Source organism: Phodopus roborovskii, unplaced genomic scaffold (genome assembly GCF_943737965.1).
Source record: "Phodopus roborovskii unplaced genomic scaffold, PHOROB, whole genome shotgun sequence".
Lineage (NCBI taxonomy): Eukaryota > Metazoa > Chordata > Mammalia > Rodentia > Cricetidae > Phodopus > Phodopus roborovskii.
In genome coordinates, this window is record NW_026126482.1 from 31,044,609 (window position 1) to 31,068,152 (window position 23,544).

The 23,544-nt window shown below is 42.7% G+C and overlaps 1 protein-coding gene across 1 annotated transcript in view; it reads left to right on the forward strand.

Moving 5' to 3' along the window:
- The window catches only part of Cdkal1 (CDK5 regulatory subunit associated protein 1 like 1), a 541,752-nt gene extending 520,484 nt beyond the window's left edge, over positions 1 to 21,268 (forward strand). The window contains exon 16 of the mRNA XM_051194503.1: positions 20,471 to 21,268. Within this exon, the coding sequence (XP_051050460.1) occupies positions 20,471 to 20,671 (201 nt within the window). The 3' untranslated portion in view covers positions 20,672 to 21,268. The remainder of the gene's footprint in view (positions 1 to 20,470) is intronic.
- The last annotated feature ends 2,276 nt before the right edge of the window (positions 21,269 to 23,544 follow it).

The window sequence follows — 23,544 nt, forward strand, 5'->3', positions numbered from 1 at the left end:
GAAAAAAGGAAACCTACAGGTGGACAAGCGTAGTGAGGTATATAAATCAACAACCATTCAATAGAATAAAAAATTACCTGTGACTCATCATCCAAGAGTGGGGTCAGGTTTTGTTTTATGATCATGTTTAAATCTATTTACAGAGAATCTCAAGCACATCTAACAGTCATATCGACTTCGTCCCACATCCCCAGGATTACTTACCTTGAATAGTTCCCACCTTCTAGTCAATCTTACATTATCTGTGTTATCACCTACCTTAATTATTTATGAAAGAATTCCATTTATTACTATATCTAGAAATATATCAGTAAATAACCCTAATGAGAGTTTTCATCTTGGAAGAGTCTAGTGTAGACCAGGTGACAATTGGCTGAAGCCTAGTATGATCTCTTGGCATTGCAGGAATCCTATTTGATAACTTCTGGTCAGGAATTCCTCTTTATATAGCAGACTAACCACACTGGATCCAAGGAGAACAGAAAGGTGAGGCAGAAAATGATGAGGAAGTGGGTGGGACTAATCGCCCAGTGTACTAGGTCATAGCAGCTTTTGGGTCCTGCATGATGAGAGAAGCAGAGCTATTGGAGGCTTGTGTAACTCCTACACCAAGTATTTGATCTTACCAATTCTCTCTCCAGTACTTCTGAAGTCAGATCCCAGCACTCGGGAGGCAGAGACAGGTGGATCTCTGTGAGTTTGAGGCCAGCCTGGTCTACAGAGCTAGTTCCAGGACAGGCTCCAAATCAATACAGAGAAACCCTGTCTCAAAAATCCAAAAGGAGGAAAAAGAAAGAGGAGGAGGAGAAGAAGAAGAAAGTAGTCGTCAGAGCTGGATCTGCCTGATAGAAACACTTTCTCTTGAATTTTAAGCTTACATATACTTGGGTTTATTGCAAATATTATTATTTTTTTTCTCTTTTTTTTGGTTGTTGTTGTTGTTAAGTTCTTTCTTAGTGATGGAATTCATTTAAGAAAGAAGGGGCCACTTGTGAATGTCCAGGATGACTTGTGGTCTGGCAGATTTGGGTCCAATTATAGTGACAATTTCTGTAATATCCTACAGCTCACTTCCTTGAATCACAGTGCCTCTCACATACTTACTATATCATTCAGAGAGGATTAAAGTGGATAATGTGGACATGTACATGAACATAGTAGACATGTGAATTTAGTAAGTATAGGACAGCAATTTCCTGGCCGTTATTTTGACCATAGATTTCTTTAAATTACTTTGCTTACTTTGGCTTTTTTTACACAGTGCAGCATGGCAATTCAGGGCATATGTTTGGGATTCTGATAACCTGGGTTTGAATACTTGTTCCATTCCTAACAAACAGTATGAATTTGAAGAAATTCACCTGCCCAGGTGAGATCCACAGGAGTACCTGTTTTACAGGATGTAACAGAAGAGGCGCTTAGCACAGTAAATATTGCCACAGACTAGAACCGGTAAGTTGTCCTCTGACCTCTATACACAGCACTATGGCATGTGTGGCTCACTCAAGTAAGCTGGACACTGTGGCCACTCTTGGTAAGAAAGAAGGCATTTTAGGATAGCATACTTGCCACATTACCTAACAAAGGGCCTGTAAGACCATCAGATGTACTGAATTTTATGTACAAACTATACTGTGTTTTCAGAGCTTTGACCCTTAGAAAAACACTGTTTAAATGCTTTCCTTCCCATCTAACATTCATTTCCAAAACCACTGAAGTGAAAGGGACTATTAGTTCAGGGCCAGATTTGAAAGCACATGAAAACTTCATTCATGAGGTTAAGAAATAGCTTAATAATTAAGTTGAAAGTGGATCTAATTTCCAACAGATCAGCTAACCATGTTAGGAGCAAATGAGGGTGTGTTCCTTCCTATTCTCCTTCCACCCCCAAGATGTTGGCTATGATCCTGAGACATTTTTCCGATTCATTTTCTTTTTTCACTTTAAACCATGCAATACTGGATTCTTTATTATCTGAGTGTTAAATTGGTGTCACAGACAATTAAAGACTACAGTACATGTAGTATCATATTTATTGCTCTCTTCCATATTGCATCTCATTGGTTTCTTTTGCAGACCAGTTAGGACACATTTAAATTGCACAGGCTGGATGCATAGCTGTTACTCCACACTTTCTTTGGTGCTGCATTTAGTGGGACACTGCCACACTAGTATGGGCTACATCAGTTGAACTGTGTTGAATGTGTTTACGAAAACTTTCGTGTACCAATTTGAGTACCATTCAAAGCATCATCAACAGATCTGATGCTGAACAATTAGCTTTCATTTCACTTGTACCCCTAATTGTGCAATCAGCAATGATAATTTTCTTCCTCCTGGGGGTTGGAGCTGGGCATAGAAAGGAGAGTTGCATGCATCAAGGGACTAATTGTGCCTTGATAATGATAATAACAGCCACTATTTAGTGAGCCTCTGCTATGTGCCTAGTGTTGAGGCTTGCAATGCCTTGGGTTGTTAGAGTAGTCTGGGGAAGGGTACCTGAATACCATGAAAAGTGCTCTCAGAGCTCCTGTGCACAGTGACAATGAGATGCCTGCCTATCTCTATCTCTCTCTCTCTCTCTCTCTCTCTCTCTCTCTCTCTCTCTCTCTCTTCTTTGCCCCACTGGGATAGGGGAGAAAGTAGTGAAGTTGGACAGATATGCAAGTTAGGGAGGCTGAGTTCAAGAGCAGACAGCTGAGTCTGAGTTGCTCATACCTGCAGCATGCAGATGCCTCCTGACTGCTTCTGTTTCCATCTTCACCATAGACATGCAATTAGAGATACAAGCCATTAACGTGCCCTAGACCTTTGTGTAGGTTTTGGTCTGGCTGTTGTGGATAGTCTTCTCTTCTGCTGTGACTCCGGTGAGCAGGGGGTAGAGTGAGGGTAGCAGTCATAAGGGGTACACTGTCTTCCATGGCTGTCACCGAATGTCTAGTAAGAAGTCACCCAAGGAAGAAAGGGTTTGGTTTGGCTTGTGATTAAAAGGTACATTCTGTCATGACATGGAGGCAGGAGGAGCTGATGACTGTGGCAGCAGAAATGAGAAGCTGCTTGCTTACATCGGGTAGACCAAGAAGGAAGGGAAATGATGCTGGCACTTAGCTCACTTTCCTCCTTTTCCTCCTTATGCACCCTGGGACTCCTGCCCATGGGATGGTACTGCCCATATTCAGGGCAGGTCTTATTCACTCAGTTCAGAAACACCCTTGCAGCCACACCCAAAGTGTTCTTTGCTGATGCTTTGGGCTTTTCGTAATCCATCCAAGTTGACAATCACATTTAGCTAGCCCAATAATGTAACTGTGTAATTTGTGGGTGATTTTTCCCAAATCTAAAGTGAATCTGTTCAGAGTGGGAGCATTTGTTGGTTAAGCTTCCTTGTTAGATCAAAAGCTGGATTAAGCAGCTTTTGAATCCAAAAGGTCCCTGGTGTCCCATCACACCCTTAAGGGCTGGAGTTAGGAAAACTCTTTAGAAACATTGTTCCCTGTGGTGAGTGGGCCCCAGCTTTCTAGAGCTTTCTCATATCTTCTTGTCATTCATTGTCTCTCTCAGTGTCATTTTCCCCTTCTTATTCAGTGACTCCTTACTAACACCAGGTAGAATCCTGTGTCTCATATGTCTGGGGCTATCCCAGTTTGTACCTGATGTGAATAGTAGTATTTTTTTTACCCTCCAAAAATAGTTAAAGTAAAAATTCTGCCAACTCTGCGGGGCCAAAGCTGCTCAGCAGTGTTAAGCACTGCTTGGAACATAGAGATATGAGGTGTGGAGTTGCCTTTCAAGTGTCTCAGGAAGAAAACAGTGTGTCTCAACAGTCACATCTCCCCAGAACATCTCCATGAAAGGGAGTGCAGTACAGGTTATGGTGGCAGCGGCCCCATTACAGTAGGCCTAAATCATCTATAATCCCAGGTGAAGACACAGCAAGGAAGTGCCGTACATGAACTTGCAAGCAGCTCTGCCAGGTCTTCATCTAGACTTGTCAAACTCCAGATCTGTTGTTCAAATGGTCCCCAGTCTGTGGAGTTTTTATTATAGTAACTAAAACAGTGGGTATGTATCAAATGTGGAACATGTCCATTGCTAAGTTAGATAGCATTGAAGCATAACACGGTGGAAAGCCTTTGAAGAGGTATCAGGACCAGAGCTCTTTGCAGGAAACAGGACACAGCTGAAGAGCTTCAATAGGAAGAGGTATGAAAGGCAGATGCTGGGTCGTTTGTAGGCCACTGAAGCTAGGAACAGAGTCCTCGATGCTGTACAGAAGCATATGGAGGCTGCTGGTGAGAGCTATGGCTGTCTGCTTCCCATTTTCCTCATGCTACCTCTAATTATAGAACCAGAGTCTTGTGTTTGCCCCTAGGAACAAAGACGTGTGAGAAAGGTTTGGGGGGGGGGGGCTGGGTGTCAAGGTAGAATTGACAGTGGGAACTGTGATGTGGGCAGGAGGTTCAGCTTCCACTCCGGTGGTTTCACCGATGTGAGATCAGACCTGGGCTTTGAAGGGGAGGACTCAGGTAGGCGAAGAACGGCTTTCTCTATGTGAGAGGATCGTGAATGGACACAGAATGCGCAGAGCTGTGTCTGACTTTCTTTCACACTCACAGTAATTGTCGGCAGTGGGCAGTCAGAGGGAAATAATCTTCCATATGAAGACTGGGAACTCTGGGTTTTGGAAGCCAATATTTACACCAAACTTGTTAGACAGAGTGTGCCTTTCTCCAGCATCAGTTTATGCTGTGCTGCAGCACAGGTTAACATGACATCTCAGTCCTCCTGCACAGTGGCAGCCATGCCGACATGCTGGGAAGAAATGCTGGAGACATTTGTGAAGGTAGGGATGCTCTACCCAGTCTGGTGCATCATTTCATATCCAGACCATAGTACAATGGCTACCTCCAGTTAGTCCACAGCCTGTCTTTGTTGAAGGACTTGGCTTTCAGTGGTCTGCGGGGTAGATAGATAAATTCTCTAAGCAAGGAGCGTGGGAGTAGACAATACACTTCTGTATATCACTCAGGATGTTAATGTTTTCTTTGAGCAGGAACTCTCAGGCAAGCTTCTCAGTCTGCCTCTTGAAGTCTTTTGATGTCATGATAAGCAGATTGCAAAAGCTCCTTTGAAACCAATAATGATCTTGTAAAATTAAGTTTCTTTTGTGGGAACTCTAAGAATTGGGTACCTCAGAGCAGGGGCTTGCTTTCCACTATGAATTCTGCCTCTCCCCCCCCCCCCGCCTTTCTACTAGTAAAATATACAGCCTGTGTCCCCTGTCACACTCAGCATTGGCCTTTTAAAAACAGACCAAATCCAGGGTATTTGAAGGAATAGACTATGTTTGCTTCTAACATGGTTTGCAAGGTTTTAGACTTGCAGTAAAGAACTTTGGGGAAACAAATTTTCTCTTTTTCCTATATCTCCCAAATGCAATTCTATAAAACTACCAAGAAACATAAATATTCAGGCCATACATCAGGTCAGTTATCTGGTAGGAAGCCAACCTGCAAAATCAGAATACAGTGCCTTTCAGATTTGCCACCTCTTGAGAGAGAAATCCGAAGAACACTAGCAGCAAAGAACGATTGCAGACCTTATCAAGAGCAGCACTTTCCTCCCACAGGCCCCTGGCTCATCAGGCTTCCTTGTTGCAAGCATTCATTTAAAAAGAATAAAGCAGCCCTTGTGCCCAAGAGCTTGGGGCCAACGGTGACTCTGGCATTATGGTCTCACCCTTTCAGATCGTGCCATCATCCTCTGAGCATTTGCCCTCTCTAGATAGTTTGCTCTGCTACAAATTAGGAATGATAAAGCCTGATTCACAGTTTCTAACAATAGACTAAGATAAGGCATGGGAAATACTGGGTCATAGTAAGCAGCCCATGAATGGTGTGGAATTGAAGGTTTGTATGGGGGCTAGTATCTCATCCATGGCTCAAAGGGTTTTTCCCATAATCAGATGTGTTCATCGAGAATAGAATGTGGTCAGCATCTATTTAGCTAAATGAATAAGCAAAAATAGCATTTGTAAAAGAGAGTTACCTAAAGTAAATATCTTGATGGCATTCTTTTTTATTATTTAATATTTTTTCTTATTTTACTTATCAATCCCAGTTCCCTCTCCCTCTCATGCTCTCCACAGACCCCCCATCCCATCCCCCATCCACTCCTCAGGATCTGTCATGGTATTTGGAGTAGGGCCTAGGCCCTGCCTCTTGTCTCTAGGCTAAGGGAGTGGGCTCCCAAAGTTGGTTCCTGAACTAGGGATTCATCCTGGTTCTGTTGTCAGAGGTCCCATAGACTGCCCAGGCCTCCTAACTGAGACCCACATCCAGGGGGTCTGGGTCAGTCCTATGCCGGTTTTCCAGCGGTCAGACTGGGTTCCATGAGTTCCCCCTTGTTCAGGTCACCTGTCTCTGTGGGTTTCTGTAGCCTGGTCTTGACCCCTTTGCCCTTCACTTCTCCCTCTCTGCAACTGGATTCCAGGAGTTCTGCTTGGTGTTTAGTTGTGGGTGTCTGCTTCTGCTTCCATCAGCTACTAGATGAAGGCTCTAGGATGGCATATAAGGTAGTCATCAATCTCATTATCGGGAAGAACATTTATGGTAGCCTCTTCACTATTGCTTAGATTGTTAGTTGGGTCATCCTTGTAGGTCTCTGGACTTTTTCCATAGTGCCAGATTTCTCTTTAAACCTATAATGGCTCCCTCTATTATGGTATCTCTTTTCTGGCTCTCCTCTATTCTTCCCCTGACTCGATCCCTGCTCCCTTGTGTTCTTTTCTCCCCTTCTCTTTCTCTTAACTCCATTTTCCCTCTACCCTGCTCCCAATTTGCTATTTTTCTTGATAACTATGTACCTGCCGTGGAATACAGTCTTGTTAAATTTAGGTGTTCAAGAGATAAATGCATAGCCCTTATTCAAAACACTCCTGGACAAATACATGGACATCATCTATCAGCAATCTCTCCATTGCCACTATAAATGCCCCCTCCTGAACAACCATAAAACCTCAGTAAGGCCCAGGTGATCTCTGCAGGGCTCACATATGTGTCTGTCAATTGTGGAGTAGTCAAGTACAGCTCTTCAAACCTTAATGGGACTCTGGTAACATGTCTGAAGCTTTTACTGGACACTGGTGACTCAGATGTGCACAGCTACAACTACTTAAATGAATCAGCTTTGTCCCCCAGGCCTTGGTCCTGCAAAAGACCATGGGGACATATTCACATGGTAAAGTCAGAGAAACAAGAACAGTAAACGAGGCATACACAAGTGACCTTTAGGCCTCTGCCTGCATGTTTGATAACATCCCATTGGCCAACTAAGTCATGGGGTCACAACCCACAGGTTGAGAACCACTGCTTTAGAGCATCCACTTAAAGTGTGAGGAGTTGTGAATGGACACCAAAAGAGATGTTTATTTCTCCATTTTCTACATTGGCCAGCCACTTTTTAACAGTATTCTCACTGCTGGATCCTATGGTAGGTATAACAGCCCAAAGATGCTCAATTATCATGGTCCCCCACCTGTGTGACCTTTAGAGGTAAAAAGTGAGTAAAATGTTTGTCTTTGTTGGCTAGTTTTATGTCAACTTGACACAAACTAGAGTCATCTGAAAGGAGGGAATCTCAGTTGAGGCATTTTCTTAACTAGTAATTGATGAGGGAGGGCCCAACTTATGGTGAGTGGTACCATCCCTGGACTGGTGGTCCTGGGTTCTATAAGAAATCAGGCTAAGCAAGCCAGGGGAAACAAGCCAGCAAGCAGCACCCCTCCATGGCCTCTGCATCAGCTCCTACCTCTAGGTTCCTGCCCTTTTTTCAGTTCATGTCCTGCCCTCCTTCAGTAATGAACAACAATATGGAAGTATAAGCCAAATAAACTCTTTCCTCCCTAGCTTGCTTTTTGGTCATGGTATTTCATCTCAGCAATAGAATCCCTAAGTAAGACACCATCCTAAACCCTCAAATTTGTGACTATATTAGGTTATATGACAGGAACTAATTAAAAGTTTCTGCTGGATTCAAATTTGATAGTCATCTGACATTAAAATGAGCTTTTCAAATGGGCCTAATATTATCACAAGGTTTTTTAAAAAGTGAGTGGCAAGCAGAAGAATCAGGGGTCAGGGAGATAGGGAAGTTGGCTTGGAAGTTGGATGCAGGCTAGGAGCTGAAGGTGGAGAGAGAGACAGAGAAGGAGAAGGAGGGGGAGGAGGAAGAGGAAATGGAGGAGAAGGAGAAGAAGAAGAAGCAGTTAAGTTATTGGAGCTGAGAAATAAAAAGGTGTTAAGGGGAATGGAGAATTGATGTTCTCAGAGGGTCTGGCTCTGCATGCCTTGGTCACCGACCACTGGGGCCATTTCTCCCTTTGACCACCCTAATCTCAAGCCCACACCCTTACTAGAGCTTGTAACTCATCTCATCCGAGTCACAGGGGAAGTGAGATGGGCACTTCCCTGCATCCCATCCTCTGTTTGGGAAATACACAGAGGTGGAATTGTTGTGTGGTCCCAAGCTTACAGCTTCTTCACTAGACATCAGCCCAGTGCTTCCTAAAGTGCCCTGTGAATGCAGAGCAGCAGTGTTGATGTGCCCTGGCCCCTCTACCTTCGCACCCACACTTGGTTTGCTTACACTTGCACTTTAAAAGTTATTTTATATTGCATATATTAGTGTTTTGCCTGCATGTATGTCTACATCACATCTCTGCAGAGGCAACAATGGTCTCAGATCGCTTGGGACTGGAGTTCAGGATGGGTGTGAACCACCCTGTGGGTGGTATGGATTGTGGCTGGGTCCTCTGGAAGAGCAGCTAGTGCTCTTAACCACTGAGCCATCTCTCCAGCACCTAGACTTATATTTTTTTTCCCACCTGATGTATATTAAATAGTACCTCCTTGAGTTTCTAGTTCACAATCCTTAATTACAAGTGAGATGGATTTTACACTGATTGGTTTCCTTTATTTGTTTAGATTTCTTCTTCCCATTTGGTTATATTAAATCCATATTTTTTAATTTTTAGGACTTTTAATTGAGACATGTGTACATCTTTTCTCCATGTGTTTGTGTTAGTTTCTAGACCTCTGCTTGACATCCTTTATATTCATTTTCTATTGCAGTATAACAAATTAACTCATAACTTAGCAGCTTTCTGTCACAATCATTATTATTACATCTCTGTTTCTATGAGTCAGAAATGTAGTGTAGCTCAGGGAGGTGCCTCACATTACCAGTGGGGGCAGCCAAGACTGCAGTCCCTTGTGAGGGACTGCCTGGGTGCACTGTGCATCGAATCCTGCTCACGATGTGACAATGACAGTTCACCATGTGCAGCAGAGAACATGAGAAGGGTGGGACGTGCATTTCATACGTGACACCCATCATTTTTGTCATGTATGATTATCTAAAAGTGGGTTAGTAAGTTCATCCAAGAAGAAAGTATGACCCGGGGGTGTGAATGGCAGGAGGCAAGGATCACTATGGACCATCTTCAGGGCTGCTACCACCCTTAAGTAGTGTTGGAAATAGTGAAATACCTTCATATTAAACTTATCTCAGTTATTTTAAGTGACTTGGTAGGACTGTTTTTTTTTAACTTTATAAAAATTATATTCAAAGTAGAAAGAATGCTTGCCTAGGAAAGGATTTGGTGGAAAATGTATAATGGAACTTTGGAAATGAGAGGGAACATAGACAGAGGTGTGAATTTCTGGTTGATCATTGTGTAATTACAGTAAGTTTATACCATGGATATGATCTTAACTAGTTTTCTAGCACTTTCTAAGATGAATGTCTGTCATCACCATGAGTCAGTGACTCAATTTTCATATATTAGTTCATCTTTTATGGCATTCTTTGAGACAACATAACACCTGCTACCTCCTTTATTCACTTTGTGCATCTCATGGAGCCAAATGATGCCAGACCGTAATGCTAGTATCATTGAAAATGATGCCTAGAACTTACGAGAGAGAAAAACGACAATGACACTAACATCACACATGACTTCTTTTTCATTTAAAATATAAATGGAACATGGTTACCTAGTTGAAAAGAAGCTCGCAGTAGTAATTATTTTACTTGATTGATTACCTAAAGATTCATTGGAAGATTGCAAGTGTTGTGTTTCCCAGCATCTTCAGCTGTGTACCTGCCTTTGGAGTAAAGATGGCTCTTGTTGTAGTTGAAGAGAATATTGAAAGGAATGCATCAGTGATGCATCCCGGCCCTGTTGAACATGATCTTATTCTCCAGTACTCGGGGCCTGGTACCAAGGAGAGGGCAGTACAAACTGATGAACACTGAGATTTCTACCTGTTCCTTAGCAGTATATGTTTACATTTTATATAGATAAAAATTTTCTTTCCATGAGAAATGCAATTTACCTATTGGATTTCTTACTAGGTGATTAGATTCAAATTTCCTGTCTCCCACCCTGCCTATGGAGCTTTAACTTGTAGTAATGCTACTCCAATTTATAATAAATGGCCTCAGATTTCTGCTACTATCCTAGGCACTGATTATAGACTTTAGATCAAAGTGTAGCCCTTCATTCCTTCTTTTTGTGGAGGCCTGCCTGCGTGTCAAGGATGAACGAGCAATTTACATTAATGATGCTTATTGCAAGAGGTGGATCTTGAAGTTTATATCTGAAGAATTAAACTTCAGTTGTGGTAGAAATCACTTTCTGACATGAAAATAATTTTATAGTCAAAGCAAAAACTCAACTCTTGAGATTCTTTCTTGAATACTGCCTTGCATTGGGCATGTGCATGGGCTTAGCAAGCCCTTAGGAGACAGGACCTATCAAGCATCATATCCTCCAATCTTCTTAGTTTGCAATTCAAGCTGTTAACTGTGCTTCTGAGTGAAGCATGAGAAAAATTTACACATAAGAAATGTCTTCAATCCTTTAAAAGAAGTTCAGAGCTTGGAAGTTTTTTTTTTTTTTTCATGTCTCTTGAATTAGATGAAATGCAGACTCCCCAAGAGTCGTAATGAGGTAACAGGCAGATGCTGGGCTTCGTTTTGTTTCACCGGGCACAGTCCACATCCAAGGCGTGGGCATCCTAAAAGAGAGGGGTCAGCCAGGCCATGCAGGGACACATCAGATCTGTTTCTTTGGTGGATGTCAAGGCAAAAATTATTCAGAACATAATCTGAAATGTCTTTGATCATACAGTCAATAGCTTAATAATTTATGCTGAATCTTATTAGTAAACACAAGCCTTTGCTATCACCAAAATAAGATTAAAAAAACATCTAGGATACTAAGATTAGAGTGAGATTTTGTGTTATGTTTGCATTTAAATTTTTTCCTTTGCAATTTTAATGATCTGATAGCAATTAAGCATTTTGGGGGAACAAGAAAAAAACCTTCATGTCAATAATATCTGATCTTGAATCATTCATGCCTAAAAGTGATACAGGGAAGTTCATGGTGAATTCTCATCATGTGACTGTGTGACAGGTTTCCAAGTGAAAAAGCCCAATTAATTCTTAACTTCAGTCTGTTAGTCATGTATATTCCACTGTGCCTTTTAAGCTGATGGGCTCTGCATATAACATCTTAAACATAGACATTAGGAACTAGAAGCATCCTTGGCTTGGAGATAATCAAGGACTCCTATGACAGTAGCATGTTACCAGTTTAGAAAACATCTAGAAGAATAACAGATAGTGTGGTGCCTTTGGTCACTGTGTATCCTTTTATCTCTTAATGGCATGAATCATGGGGAATGACATTGTCAGTCCAAGGGAAGGGGCTGGCACTGAAATGTAATTGCAGGGCTCTGGCAACACCTGCAGGTGTCGGGGACAGAAGAACTCATTTAGAAGCTGCTGTACAAGCTGGGAAGGCAGGTGGTGACTCTCTTACAGGGCTATCTTTCATTTGAGCAGAACCAGACCAACTGTTCATCATTAAAATGCATTTTGCAGTGTGTTCTAATATGAACATGTTGATTGTGTGTGTGTGCATACACATGTGTATGTGTGTGCTCGGGGAAAATCCAGTGATTTTTCTTGTACAAATACAGTCTCAATGTAGACATGCAGAAAGAAATGGCTGTGCCTAACTGAGACTGGCTTTCCTGGAATAGCCTTCTGTGGAATAACAGGAGATGACACATTGGCTCACAGGGTACAGCATCAGGGAGGATGCATAAAGCCTATTTGCTAGAAACCTGGGTTCCTAACAGTTTGATAACCAGAAGGTACCTGGCATTACTTTCTCTGATGTGTGCTGTGCATAGTATGGCTAAAGCCTAGCCTCTCTTATCTATTCGTCATATGGGCTTAGGTGACTGACTTAACAGAGTTATGTTCTACCTAGTCCTTCATTGGGTAGTTTGGAGGACAAAAAAGAAAATGTGTAAAGTATGAGAGGCCTACTGTGTGCATGGCAAGTTTCTAAAAATACGGCTACTACTGTTTCCTTCTGATTCTGAAGCACAGTCCAGCTCATCATCAGTCCTCTTGGTAAGAATGCAAGGGAAGTCACCAAATGACCCAACCTCCTTCCTATGGAGACCAAACCCACATAGCTCCCAAGGAAAGAATTCTTAAGACTGCTGGCACCATAAATACAGATCATAGAAGAGTAAGTAGAATGTAATGTCCCTTCATCAATCAGCAACTGGTTGCCCCAGGAGCCCTTCCCTCAGGGTCCTGCCTCTGGTGGCTGCAAGTTCCATTTGTAGGACAAATCTAGAGGTCTCACTGTAAGAAGAGTCAGGTTTATGTTAGCTAGAGGGAAAAGGCTTAGCTGAGGCTAGGCCCTAAAGGTCTCCTGATTTCCTCCCCCAGGATGCTTCATTGTCAGCCAGTCACACAGCCGCCTGCAGCCTCTCTGGCATGTGTGAGCACTGCAATTCTGTTGAATGTATTCTCCTGTGCCAAGAAGTCTGCCAGAGCTGAGTACACACACTGCAGGGAGAAAAGCATGAAGGACTGTGCAGTGTGGGTACAGTAGGCTAGCACCTTAGTCCCTGGAGCTTGCATGCATGTTGCCTATCATAGAAAGAAGGACTTTGCAGAATGACTAAGAGATCCTTGAGATTACTCTGGATGAACCCAGGATAATTCTCATGATATAAGTCACCATCTCTAGGCTACCAGCTTTGAAATGGGGAAAGGGCCACAGGTGGGGCCACAAACTCTCTCTTAACCACCTGGGAAAGGCAAGGATTGTATTCTTTTCCAGTGCCTCTGCAAGGAATTCATCCCTACTTACTGCAAAATCTTAGAACATGTGACCTATAGAAATCTAAGGATAGGTTTGTGTTGTCTAATACTTTAGATACAGGGTGATTTGTTAAAGTCATATAAGGAAACTAGTCTACAGCATGTATGAGTTACTTCTCTCATGGCTGTGACACAGTATGTGACTTAACCAACCTAAGGAAGGAAGGTGGTCTTGGCTCATGATTTGAAAACTGGAAGGAAGGTGGTCTTGGCTCATGATTTGAAAACTGAATTGAGTCTGTCATGGCAGGAAAGGGAGGCATGGTGGCAGGGACATGAAGTTGCTAGTCAACTGTATCTGCAGTCAGAAACAGAGAGATGCATGCTGGTTCATAGCTGGCTTCCTCATTTTTCTTCTTTTATTCAACCCAGACTCCTAGCCCATGGGATAGCACCTCCCTTATTTCGGGTAGAAATATGCCCCAAGCTTTGTCTCCCAGGTAATTCTAGATCTAGTTGAAAATGGAGATTAACCTTCCCATCATGCCAATTCCTCACCAGTGAACTTGTCCCTGTACCTGATGGTCTAATAATACAGCAGGCAAATGGCATTATCCACAGAAAGAATGTTTATATAACATAAAATGTGAACATGTGATCCTAAGGAACCAGTAAATATCTCAGTATCTACTCAGCTTGCACTGCCTCCTCCTTGATACCAGACCCCGAGCATCTACTGGAAAAATGAAGGTCTGCTCAGGAATGCCCATGGGGTAGGACAGGAGTAAGCAGACTCATGAAGTTGATATGTACTGTGCCAGGGACAGAGCATAGGAGATGCAGGTAGGTGATAGTTGAGGGTGTGATTGTGGGTGAGCTGGACCTGAGGGTGTGAGAGCAGGAGAACTGGCCTTGCTCCTTGCTGTCTGCTACACTAGGGGAGCTAGCTGGGACAGTGCTGGAGAGCTCACCTGGGTGATGATAATGAAGGAAAGCTGACAGGTTCTGGCCATGCAGGCTGGGAACCAGAAATATGATGTAGCTGCCCCAAAACCCATCTCATCTATGAACTGCTTGGGCATATGAAGGGGCCAGACCTTCAGATTCAAAACTAGTGGATCTCCATTTCATACACTTCAACCATGGGATATTTGAGAGGATGCCAGTGTTGAGGGAATAGCAGAAGCCAGAGGCCTCAAGCAAGACCAGTGAGTCATTGCAATGAATTTACTTACAAGTAAAGACATGTGGACTGGAGGATACACTTGTGACTCACTGGACCACACTACAACTCCCATGCTGAAATTTATTTGTTTGTTTGCTTGCTTGCTTGGTTTTACTTTTAAATTGTTTGGGGGGAATGCAAGAGCAGAGGGCGAAAGCAAAGGGATGGGGAGATGAGTAGGATTGAGATGCATAAAGTGAAATGCACAAAGAATCAGTAAAAAGTTGAAAAGAAAAGAATTTCCAGTGGAAAGGGAGAAAGGGTTTAGGAAAAGTCTGGGCCTTACAGGTTCTGTTGTTTTGTTTTGTGTTTGTTTGGTTGGTTGGTTTTGGTTTTTTCTGGTACTATTGGCCACAGTTAAGCTTTTCTCTAAAATATATTCACTGTTCTATTGTGTGTCAACTTTTATCCTTTTTCGTTTTGTCCTTTTATAATAGTTTCACCTATATACAGTCTGTATTATTAAGATGCCCTGTTGCTTGGGAGATGCTAAATGGATAAAGCACTTGCCACACAAACATGAGGACTGGGGTTCAGGTACCTAGAACCCACATAAAAAACATGAGTAGGCTTGGTGCCAGCTTGTTTTCCCAGGACTTGGAAGGCAGAGGCAGGGGACCCCTGGGGCAAGCTGGGTAGCTAGGATAGCTCAATCTGTGAGCTTTGGATTCGGCAAGAGACCCTGTCTCAGTAAATAAAGTGGAGAGCAATCAAGGAACACACCTAGCATTACCCCCCTGGTCTCTACATGTGAACAGGTAGACACATTTGAATACAACACATTCACATGCAAAACAAAAGCCCCACTATTTTATGATCATGATTTCTGCTTCCAACTTCATTTATATTAGCTATCCACCCAGAAATGGGACTGAATTTGATTCAGTAGCTCTGAATTCGATTCTCTCAGGAACCGCCACCATGTTCACCATAGTAGGCATGCTATGGTACATTTCTAACACTGATGTTACAGGAATTCCCTGTTCTGCACATCCTCACCAGCGTCTTTATTTGGAGATTTAGTTATGGTCATCAGTTATTTTCAATTGTCATTGTTATATCCATTCTAACTAGGGTCAGCTGATGTCTCATTATGGTTTTTACTTGCATTTCCTTCATTGTTAATGATACTAGGAATTTTTTCATGGATTTGCCATGTAGCAGGATAGTCACTTTGTCTCCTTCTGTGGCACTGACCATGCCCATTGGGGTGGAATCAGGGGCAGAAGTGACCAGTAGAACTAGGTCTGAGGAGGAGCTCTTGCTGGTGGACGAGGAGAGCATCCAGTGGAACCTGCTGGTGTTCATCTGTCTAGGTTGTAAGTTATTTCTCCCTGAATAAACATCTATTCGGCCTGTTTATCGTAATCCTTATTAAATCACAATATTGCCATTTGTATTTCTTGCAAACAATCCATTCAGATCTTTAGCCCACTCTTTAGCTGTTTGCTTGTTTCATTTCCTTTTGTTTTAAGTACTTGGGGTTCCTTACATATTCTTAATGTGAACCCTTTGTCCAGTGAATAGCTAGCACAGGTTTTCTCTCATTCTGTGTATTGGGTCTTCACTGTGTAAAACCTCTTTGTTTTTGTTTTGTTTTGTTTCTGTGGAGCTTTGGAGCCTATCTTGAAACTCACTCTATAGTTCAGACTGGCCTGGAACTCACAGAGAGTTCTGTCTCCTGAGTTCTGGGATTAAAAGCGTGTGCCTCTACTGCCTGGCTTCTTTAAATAGCTAGATAGCTAGCTAATATTCTGGCTGCAGCTTCTCTTCCCCCACCTCTACTTTCCAGTGTCCTACCCCCTTCTGTTCCCACCCCCCAATCCACTCCCCATCCATTTCTGCTTAGGAAAGGTACTCCCATGAGTACCAACAAAGCACAGCATGTTCCTGGATGACAACACATTGGTTGCTGGATGACAACTCTCTGATGATAGGTACCAATCTGGTCACAGGAGATGGCCAATTCACACTACATACCTGCCACTGCTAGGAGTCTAAGCTGGGATCCTTCTTGTAGGCTCCTAAGAGATTTCCCTTGTGCCAGATTCCCATCCCTACCCATCCTGAGTCAATCCACCAAATCTCTTCCTCTTCCCAAAGGAGATCTGGGTGTCTCCCCATGATCCCTCCCTGTTACCCAGTCTCTCTGGAGTCTGTGGATTATAGCATAGTTTTATTTTATAGCTAATATCTCTTATGAGTGAATACATATCATGTTTGTCTTTCAGGGTCTGGCTTACCTCACTCAGGATGATTTTTTCTAGTACCATCCATTTACCTTCAGATTTCCTGGTATCCATGTTTTTAACAGCCGAGTAATACTCCATTGTGTAAATGTTCCATATTTTCTTTATCCATCCCTCAGTTGAGGGACATCTAAGTTGTTACCAAGTTCTGGCTATTACAGATAAAGCTGCTATGAACATAGTTGAGAAGTGTCCTTGTGGTATGATTGAGCATCATTTGGGTATATGCCCAAAAATGGTGTAGCTGAGTCTTGAGGTAGATTGATTCCTTGTTTTCTGAGGAACAAACATACTGACTTTCTAAGTGGCTGTACTGTACAAGTTTGCACTCCCATCAGCAGTGGAGGAGTATTTCCTTTGCTCCACATCCTCTCCAGCACAAGCTGTTGCTTCTGTTTTTTGAGCTTAACCATCCTGTCAGATGTAAGATAGAATCTCAGAGTTGTTTTGATTTGCATTTGCCTGATCTAAGAATGTTGAACATTTCCTCAAGTGTTTCTCAGCCATTTGAGATTCTTCTGTTGAGAATTCTCTGTTTAGATCTGTACACCATTTTTAAATTGCATTGTTTGGTGTCTGGTTTCTTGAGTTCTTTATTTGATTTGGAAATCAGCCCTCTATTGGGTGTGGTGTTTGTGAAGATCTTTTCCCATTCTGTAGGATACTGAAAAGCCTCTTAATTTGATGTCCCCATGTTTGCCAGTTTCAGCTTTTGTTCTCTGTGATCTTAAGGAATTATCCAGAAAAGCATCCTTTGCACCAGTGTATAGAATTACTACTGTGTTTTTCTCAAGTAGTTTTGGGGTTTCAAGTCTTACTTTTAGGTCTTTGATATATTTTGTATTGGGTTTTGTTGTTTGCTTATTTGGAGTTTTGGTACTAAATGAGACATTGTCGTTAAATTACAATGTTTTCCATGTAGATGTCCATTTTCCCAGGACCATTTCCTGAAGATGCTATCTCTTCTCCAATGGACACTTTAGAGATTTAGTTGATGTTACTGCCAGTACCATGCTATTTTGATGACTGTGGCTCTGCAATATGTTTTGAAATAAGGAAATTATGCCTCCAAATCTGTTACTTGCTTAATATAGCTTTTGTGGTCCAAAGGAACTATAGGCTTATTTTCTAGTCTTCTGAGGAAAGTTATTGAGTTCTGACAGGGATTTCATTGTCTCAGTAGTCTTTTTGATAGTATTGTCATTTAACAACATTAATTCTACCAAACTAAAAACCTGGGAGGTTGTGTGTATATGTGCCTGTCTCTTTATTTGTTTGTTTGTTGTCATTTCCATTTCAGAGATACTTCACATCCTTGCTTAGTTTAATCCCCAAGTATTTTGTAACTATTTGTGAATGGGATTGCTTTGTTAATTTCTTTTTCCTCAAACTCATTATTGACATATAGAAAACCCAGATAGATATTCAGGTGTTCTTATGTATAGAAGTATATCATCTGCATTCAGGATAAACTTGACATTGTCTACTCCTGTTTTTTGTTTTGTTTTATTGTGTATGTGTGCTTGCATGTGTGTACCACTACACACATGTGGAGGACTGAGAACAATTTTCAGTCATCAGTTTCACTCCTACTGTATGAGTCCTGGAGATCAAACATAGGTCATTAGGCTTTCTGTCTTCATGTATGTTTCATTTATTTCTGCTCCAATCTTTCTACCAGTTTTATGCAAGGCTTTGAGGTACCTTTTATCATTGTTCTTTTAAATTCTTCATCAGGCTTGTCTTTCTTCCATTTCAGTTCCCTTACATCTTGTTCTTATTTAGAGAGGTTATGTTTCCTAGTATTTCTCCATTTACATTTGTTCATCCTACAGATCAGGTAAATCTGAGTTGGCCAGGGCAGCTTCTCAGTAAGCAGCATTCTTTTGAAGATATGTCCTGGGGTGCTGGTTTGTTACATAGCTTTTGATCCTCAGAGAGCACTGTAATGTGGTGTGGTCTTCCTATAGATTGACCATAGTCATGGGTTTGAACATAGAGCAGGCCAGAGGAGCAAGAGTGAAGATACTGCTATTTCAGTATTCTTGGAACCAACATTCCCATAAAACCCCAGCCATGGGAAGTTCATTCGGCTGAGAACCACCTTTTCCTTGCCAAGGCGTCATATAAAATAGAACCCATCACCTCCAATACACATAGCTCTGAACATAATTACCAAGAGCACAGTTATGAATGGGAATGCGAGTGAGTTGACTCATGTGACAAATGGAGGCACCATTACTTGATTGACATATGCCCAAGTTACCAAAATGACTGAATACATCAATAGACTTCCAGGTTTGATAGCAGTTTCATACAAATAACTTCTAATGATTCTTTTAAAACTACAAACCCATTATGAGTGCCATTCTTGAGAGCTCCTTCAGTCAACTGAAGTGGAAGCTTGTCCCAAACACCACAGGAGCCAGTCTCAAAGAAGAGCTGTCTCCTGAAGGGTGTGGCTCCCTGACAAAGACTCCCCTGCATAGAGACCAGCAGGGCAGGATGGGCCCAAATGTCTGAGATGTGCAGACACAAAGACTGTAGTTGGTGTTGAGAAAGTCACCATGGTAGCAGCGACTTTAAATTCCCCTTTGGCCTTTTACAGTGAAAGCAAGGGTTCTCCCACATGAATCAGGTGTAAATATTAGGTTGGAAATTGGGTCATAAACATCGCCTTCCTTTCTACATTTCCCCTCTGTTTTAAATTGTTTGTATGTGTGTATATCTATTCGGGGTTTTGTGCACATGAGTGCAGTAATCTCTGCGCCCAGAAGGGAACATGAGATCTCCTAGTGCTGGAGTTACAGGTGGTTGTGAGCTGCCTGATGCGGGGCTGAGAACTGAACCCTGGGTTCTCTGTGAGAGCAGCAAGCACTCTTAACCACTGAGACATCTCTTCAGACGCCAATTTGTTTCTTTCGTGTTATTCAAGTCTTTCTGCCTTGTCCTAATTAGATGTCTTCAGGTCTTTAGTATGTCCCGCTCCTTCGGTTGCCAAGATATGCCTCTACATCTCTGCACTCTCAGGCCCCAGCCGGTGTTTGCAGTGGAGAAGGGGTGCTCAGGACTGTCAAAGTGCTCAGAAGGGAGGCACAAGAGAACCCAGTGGTTCTCTTGTCCCAAACACCACAGGAGCCAGCCTCAAAGAAGAGCTGTCTCCTGAAGGGCAACTGGGCCTTCACTGACACATGCACCCCCTCTGCCATGCTGTGCCTCTTTCCCACCCTCTGTGTTTCTCTTATCTCCATGTTCCAGCAGGGGTGTCCATGCTATCTGGGGACATTGTTTTGAAAGGAGGTTTATAATGTAAATAATCTCATACAGTAGAGTGCTGCAAAATATTAAAACCCATGAGAGCAGCAGTTTCCCTCCTTCCACTTTCCCCATGTCAGACTAGACGCCTTGCTGAGTGGAGCCTTCCCCTAAAAGCAGAGCAGTTGTGTTGAATCACACCTTGCACTGTGCTCTAGCTAGGTTGTCCCAGCTTTTCTGTGTCTAGCATACCAAAGCAAATGGAGGGAACTCTATGTGTTGGGTCACTCTGGTCACCCAGCCTACCTGGAGATGGGCTCAGCCTTCCTCCAATGGCAGACCACCTTGGAGTGTCTGCCCTCAAGGGTGTGTTTGATGAACAAAATGTCTTCTACGAAGTCTAAATAAACAAGACGGTGTTCTAATCCAGGTAGCTCCAAGCTCCAAATGTGTCTGGGTTGAAAGAATAAAAAACCATGGCTGATATAACTACAGGATTTTTTTTTCCTGAAAAATACTTTCTTATCTGTTTTTCTCTTTATAGGAATTCAGAAATAGGTTTGGGAATCATCTGACTTCAACTTCAGACACCTGTGTTGCAACTCGGCATGACTCTGCATACTCCAGAACTGTGCTGCAGATGTTCCAACATGACTGTGCATTGTGGGTAGCTGCAGGCCTGGCTTTCATTGCTCTTCTTTTTGCATTTATGGCCAGAGTCTATGCTTACAACGGAAATAAATGAAGTATCCATAAGGAGTTAAGTTTCTAATTAAAACCTTCAGGAAAGCAACCACACCAGTTCTCAAGAGGCAGCCATCTGAACTGGTCATGCTGCCTTGTCTGGATCCCTTCTTAATGAGGCTCACCCTGTCTCACATTGAGCTCAGCCATTTGACCTCAAATCACAGCTTCTGGAACATGTCTTTCTCACCAAACTCCTTTTGACTTTTTTACCAACAAATGCAAGTGATTGAATTTCTTTCTTTCTTTCTTTTTTTTTTTTAATCTCCAGTCATTAAGTCCTAACCTAAGTGCACAGTGGCTCTGGTCACCAGTGGCCCTGACCATCAGTGGCTCTGACTGTCAATGGCTCAGGACACTCTTTCCTGGTGTGGAAGAACATTTAATAAATGTTGTTCAGGCTGTGTTTGGAGTCCCCGTGCTACAAACATCTTTTTCACAGCACATGTGTTCCTGAAAAGTTTATATAGAAAACTATTTTGGTAACTTGGACCCAAGTTTGCCACTTAAAGGACTCTTCCTAGCATTTTAGAAAATGTGAGGAATCCATGCCTGCAGTACCCACAAACTTTCAAATAAAACACACTTCTTTCCTGCACGTCTGACTGGACATCATCAGCCTCTTAGACTGGAGTTATTTCTTTCACAATAAAAGGACTTGGTGTAATAAGCAAACCCTGTGTTTACCAGAATTTAAATAAGTTATTTGGATTGGGTAGGTGGAGGGAAACAAAATCAGTGCCTTGAGATACCATGGGATTATTTTCATCTCTAGACCCATCCCCTCTGTTAGTTCTTCCTTACATGTGTCCACTAAAAGGCTCATTCCAAAATGTAATATCATCAGTTAGCCAAAAAAAAAAGAAGAAGAAAGAAAGAAAGTGTGTATGCAAACACACCTCTCATTACTAGCATAATTCTTCTATCGCTTCTATGAGGAAGCATCATATTGTACTGAGGGTAGCTGCAGGCCTGGCTCTGGTCCCTCCTCTTTTCCTGCTCTTTTGGTCAAAGTCTATGCTTACAATGTAACTAAATGAAGCATCTGTAAGGAATAAGTGTCTAATTAAAGCCTTCAATGAAAGGGAAAGCAACCAGCCAGTTCTTAAAGGACAGTCAAAGATCAGGCTCCGGAAGTAAATGAGTGCATAAAGTGCTCGGTATGCAAGCCTGAGAACCTGAGTCCAAATTCCCAGGACCCACAGAAGACTAGATGTAGTATCACATGCATGTATAGGCCCAGCTCCTATGGCAGTATAGAAGGCAGAAACAGAATTCCCAGAAGCGCACAAGCTAACCTGCTGCACTAGAAAACAAGAGACCCTATTTCAAGCAAGGCTGAAGGCAAGGAGTGACACTTGAGTTGGTATCTGACCTTTATACACATGTTTGAAATATGTGCTTACCTTCACTCACACATCGCTGACGCTAAGATTACAAAGGGCAAAGATCTGCCTGTGCCCTCTGAGTGCTGCAGCAGGCCTTGGGAGCATGCCTCCGTGGTCGCAGAAACTGAGAACGATAGCAGCAGCTACCACTGACTGCCTTTCTTTATCGGCATAGCCATTGCTTTGTTGACAAGCAGTGAGCTCCAAGGTGGTGCTTGTTTAATACAAATGTAGCAAGCATCAGAATACTTTTCCAAGCCTAGAGCCAGGCTATATGGGGCAGAAGAGCTTTACACCTGTAGCTTGTTAAAGGCAGCTTTTCTCCTACTTCCCCTTTCCTACCCCTGCCTTTCTTCCTCCCTCATCCCCATCCATCCCCTCCCTCTAATCTTCTGCTTTCTTCTCTTCTCTTCTAGTCTCCCTCCATTTTTCCTGCCTGTGAGAGAATGGCATACCCAAACACTCAATAGCCCCAACTGCCCCCCTAACAACCCTCAAAGACTATGAGTTCACTGTGCTCTTAGGTGCACGTAAGGGCCAGTCATGCCCTGATAGTGTGAACTGTCACACATCATGTGCACTGGGAATAGCAAAGGCTCTTTTCTGGGACCTGCAGGAGGGAGGGAGGGATGTCCACAAAGTGAGTTACTTTTTTGTTGTTGTTTTTGAGACAGGGTTTCTCTGTATTGCTTTGGAACCTGTCCTGGAACTAGCTCTGTAGACCAGGCTGGCCTCGAACTCACAGAGATCCTCCTGCCTCTGCCTCCCCAGTGCTGGGACTAAAGGTGTGTACCACCAACGCCCAGCAAAGTGAGTTACATTTTAAGCCAGCACCAGGCGGCCACCCATTAACCCCACCACAGAAAACACGATTGATACTGCCGTCTCTTACACTCCCTGTTTATGGCATTTACATAAACACAGGCAAACTATTTCATGTCTACCTTTTGCACAGCATTGTGAAACTCATTCCGACTGTTAGATGACATTTATTGCCGTATTCTACTATCCAAAAATACCTGGTGTTTACCCTTCCTATATTTGTTTCTGACCTTTTTCTTTTTGAGCCATGCTATTATATAGATACTGTGACACATAAATCAGAGTGTGCTGAATGTATACTGAGGAGTGGAATTGCTGTTACAGCAATTGCTTGAGTTCAGCTACCATAGCCACTGAACTGATTGTGCTTATTCCTGACCCACAAGCCGGCGGGAGGAAGTCAACGGCTCTGCATTTCCTCTGTACCTGTGAGATCATCAGCAGGCCAGCTCCTTGCAGTGGGCCCCAGCCCTTATTCTAATAATAAGGACTGGGACAACCATTCACTATCATCATTGTGCTAGACATGAGGTACATTACCAGTGCTGTTCAGTTTTTAAAAAACAGACTGAGATATTGCCACCACTCAGCTGAGAAGAAAGCTAGAGAACTCACAGACTTTGTTGCCCAAAGTTCACAGAGCAACTAAGAGGCAAAACTGCCA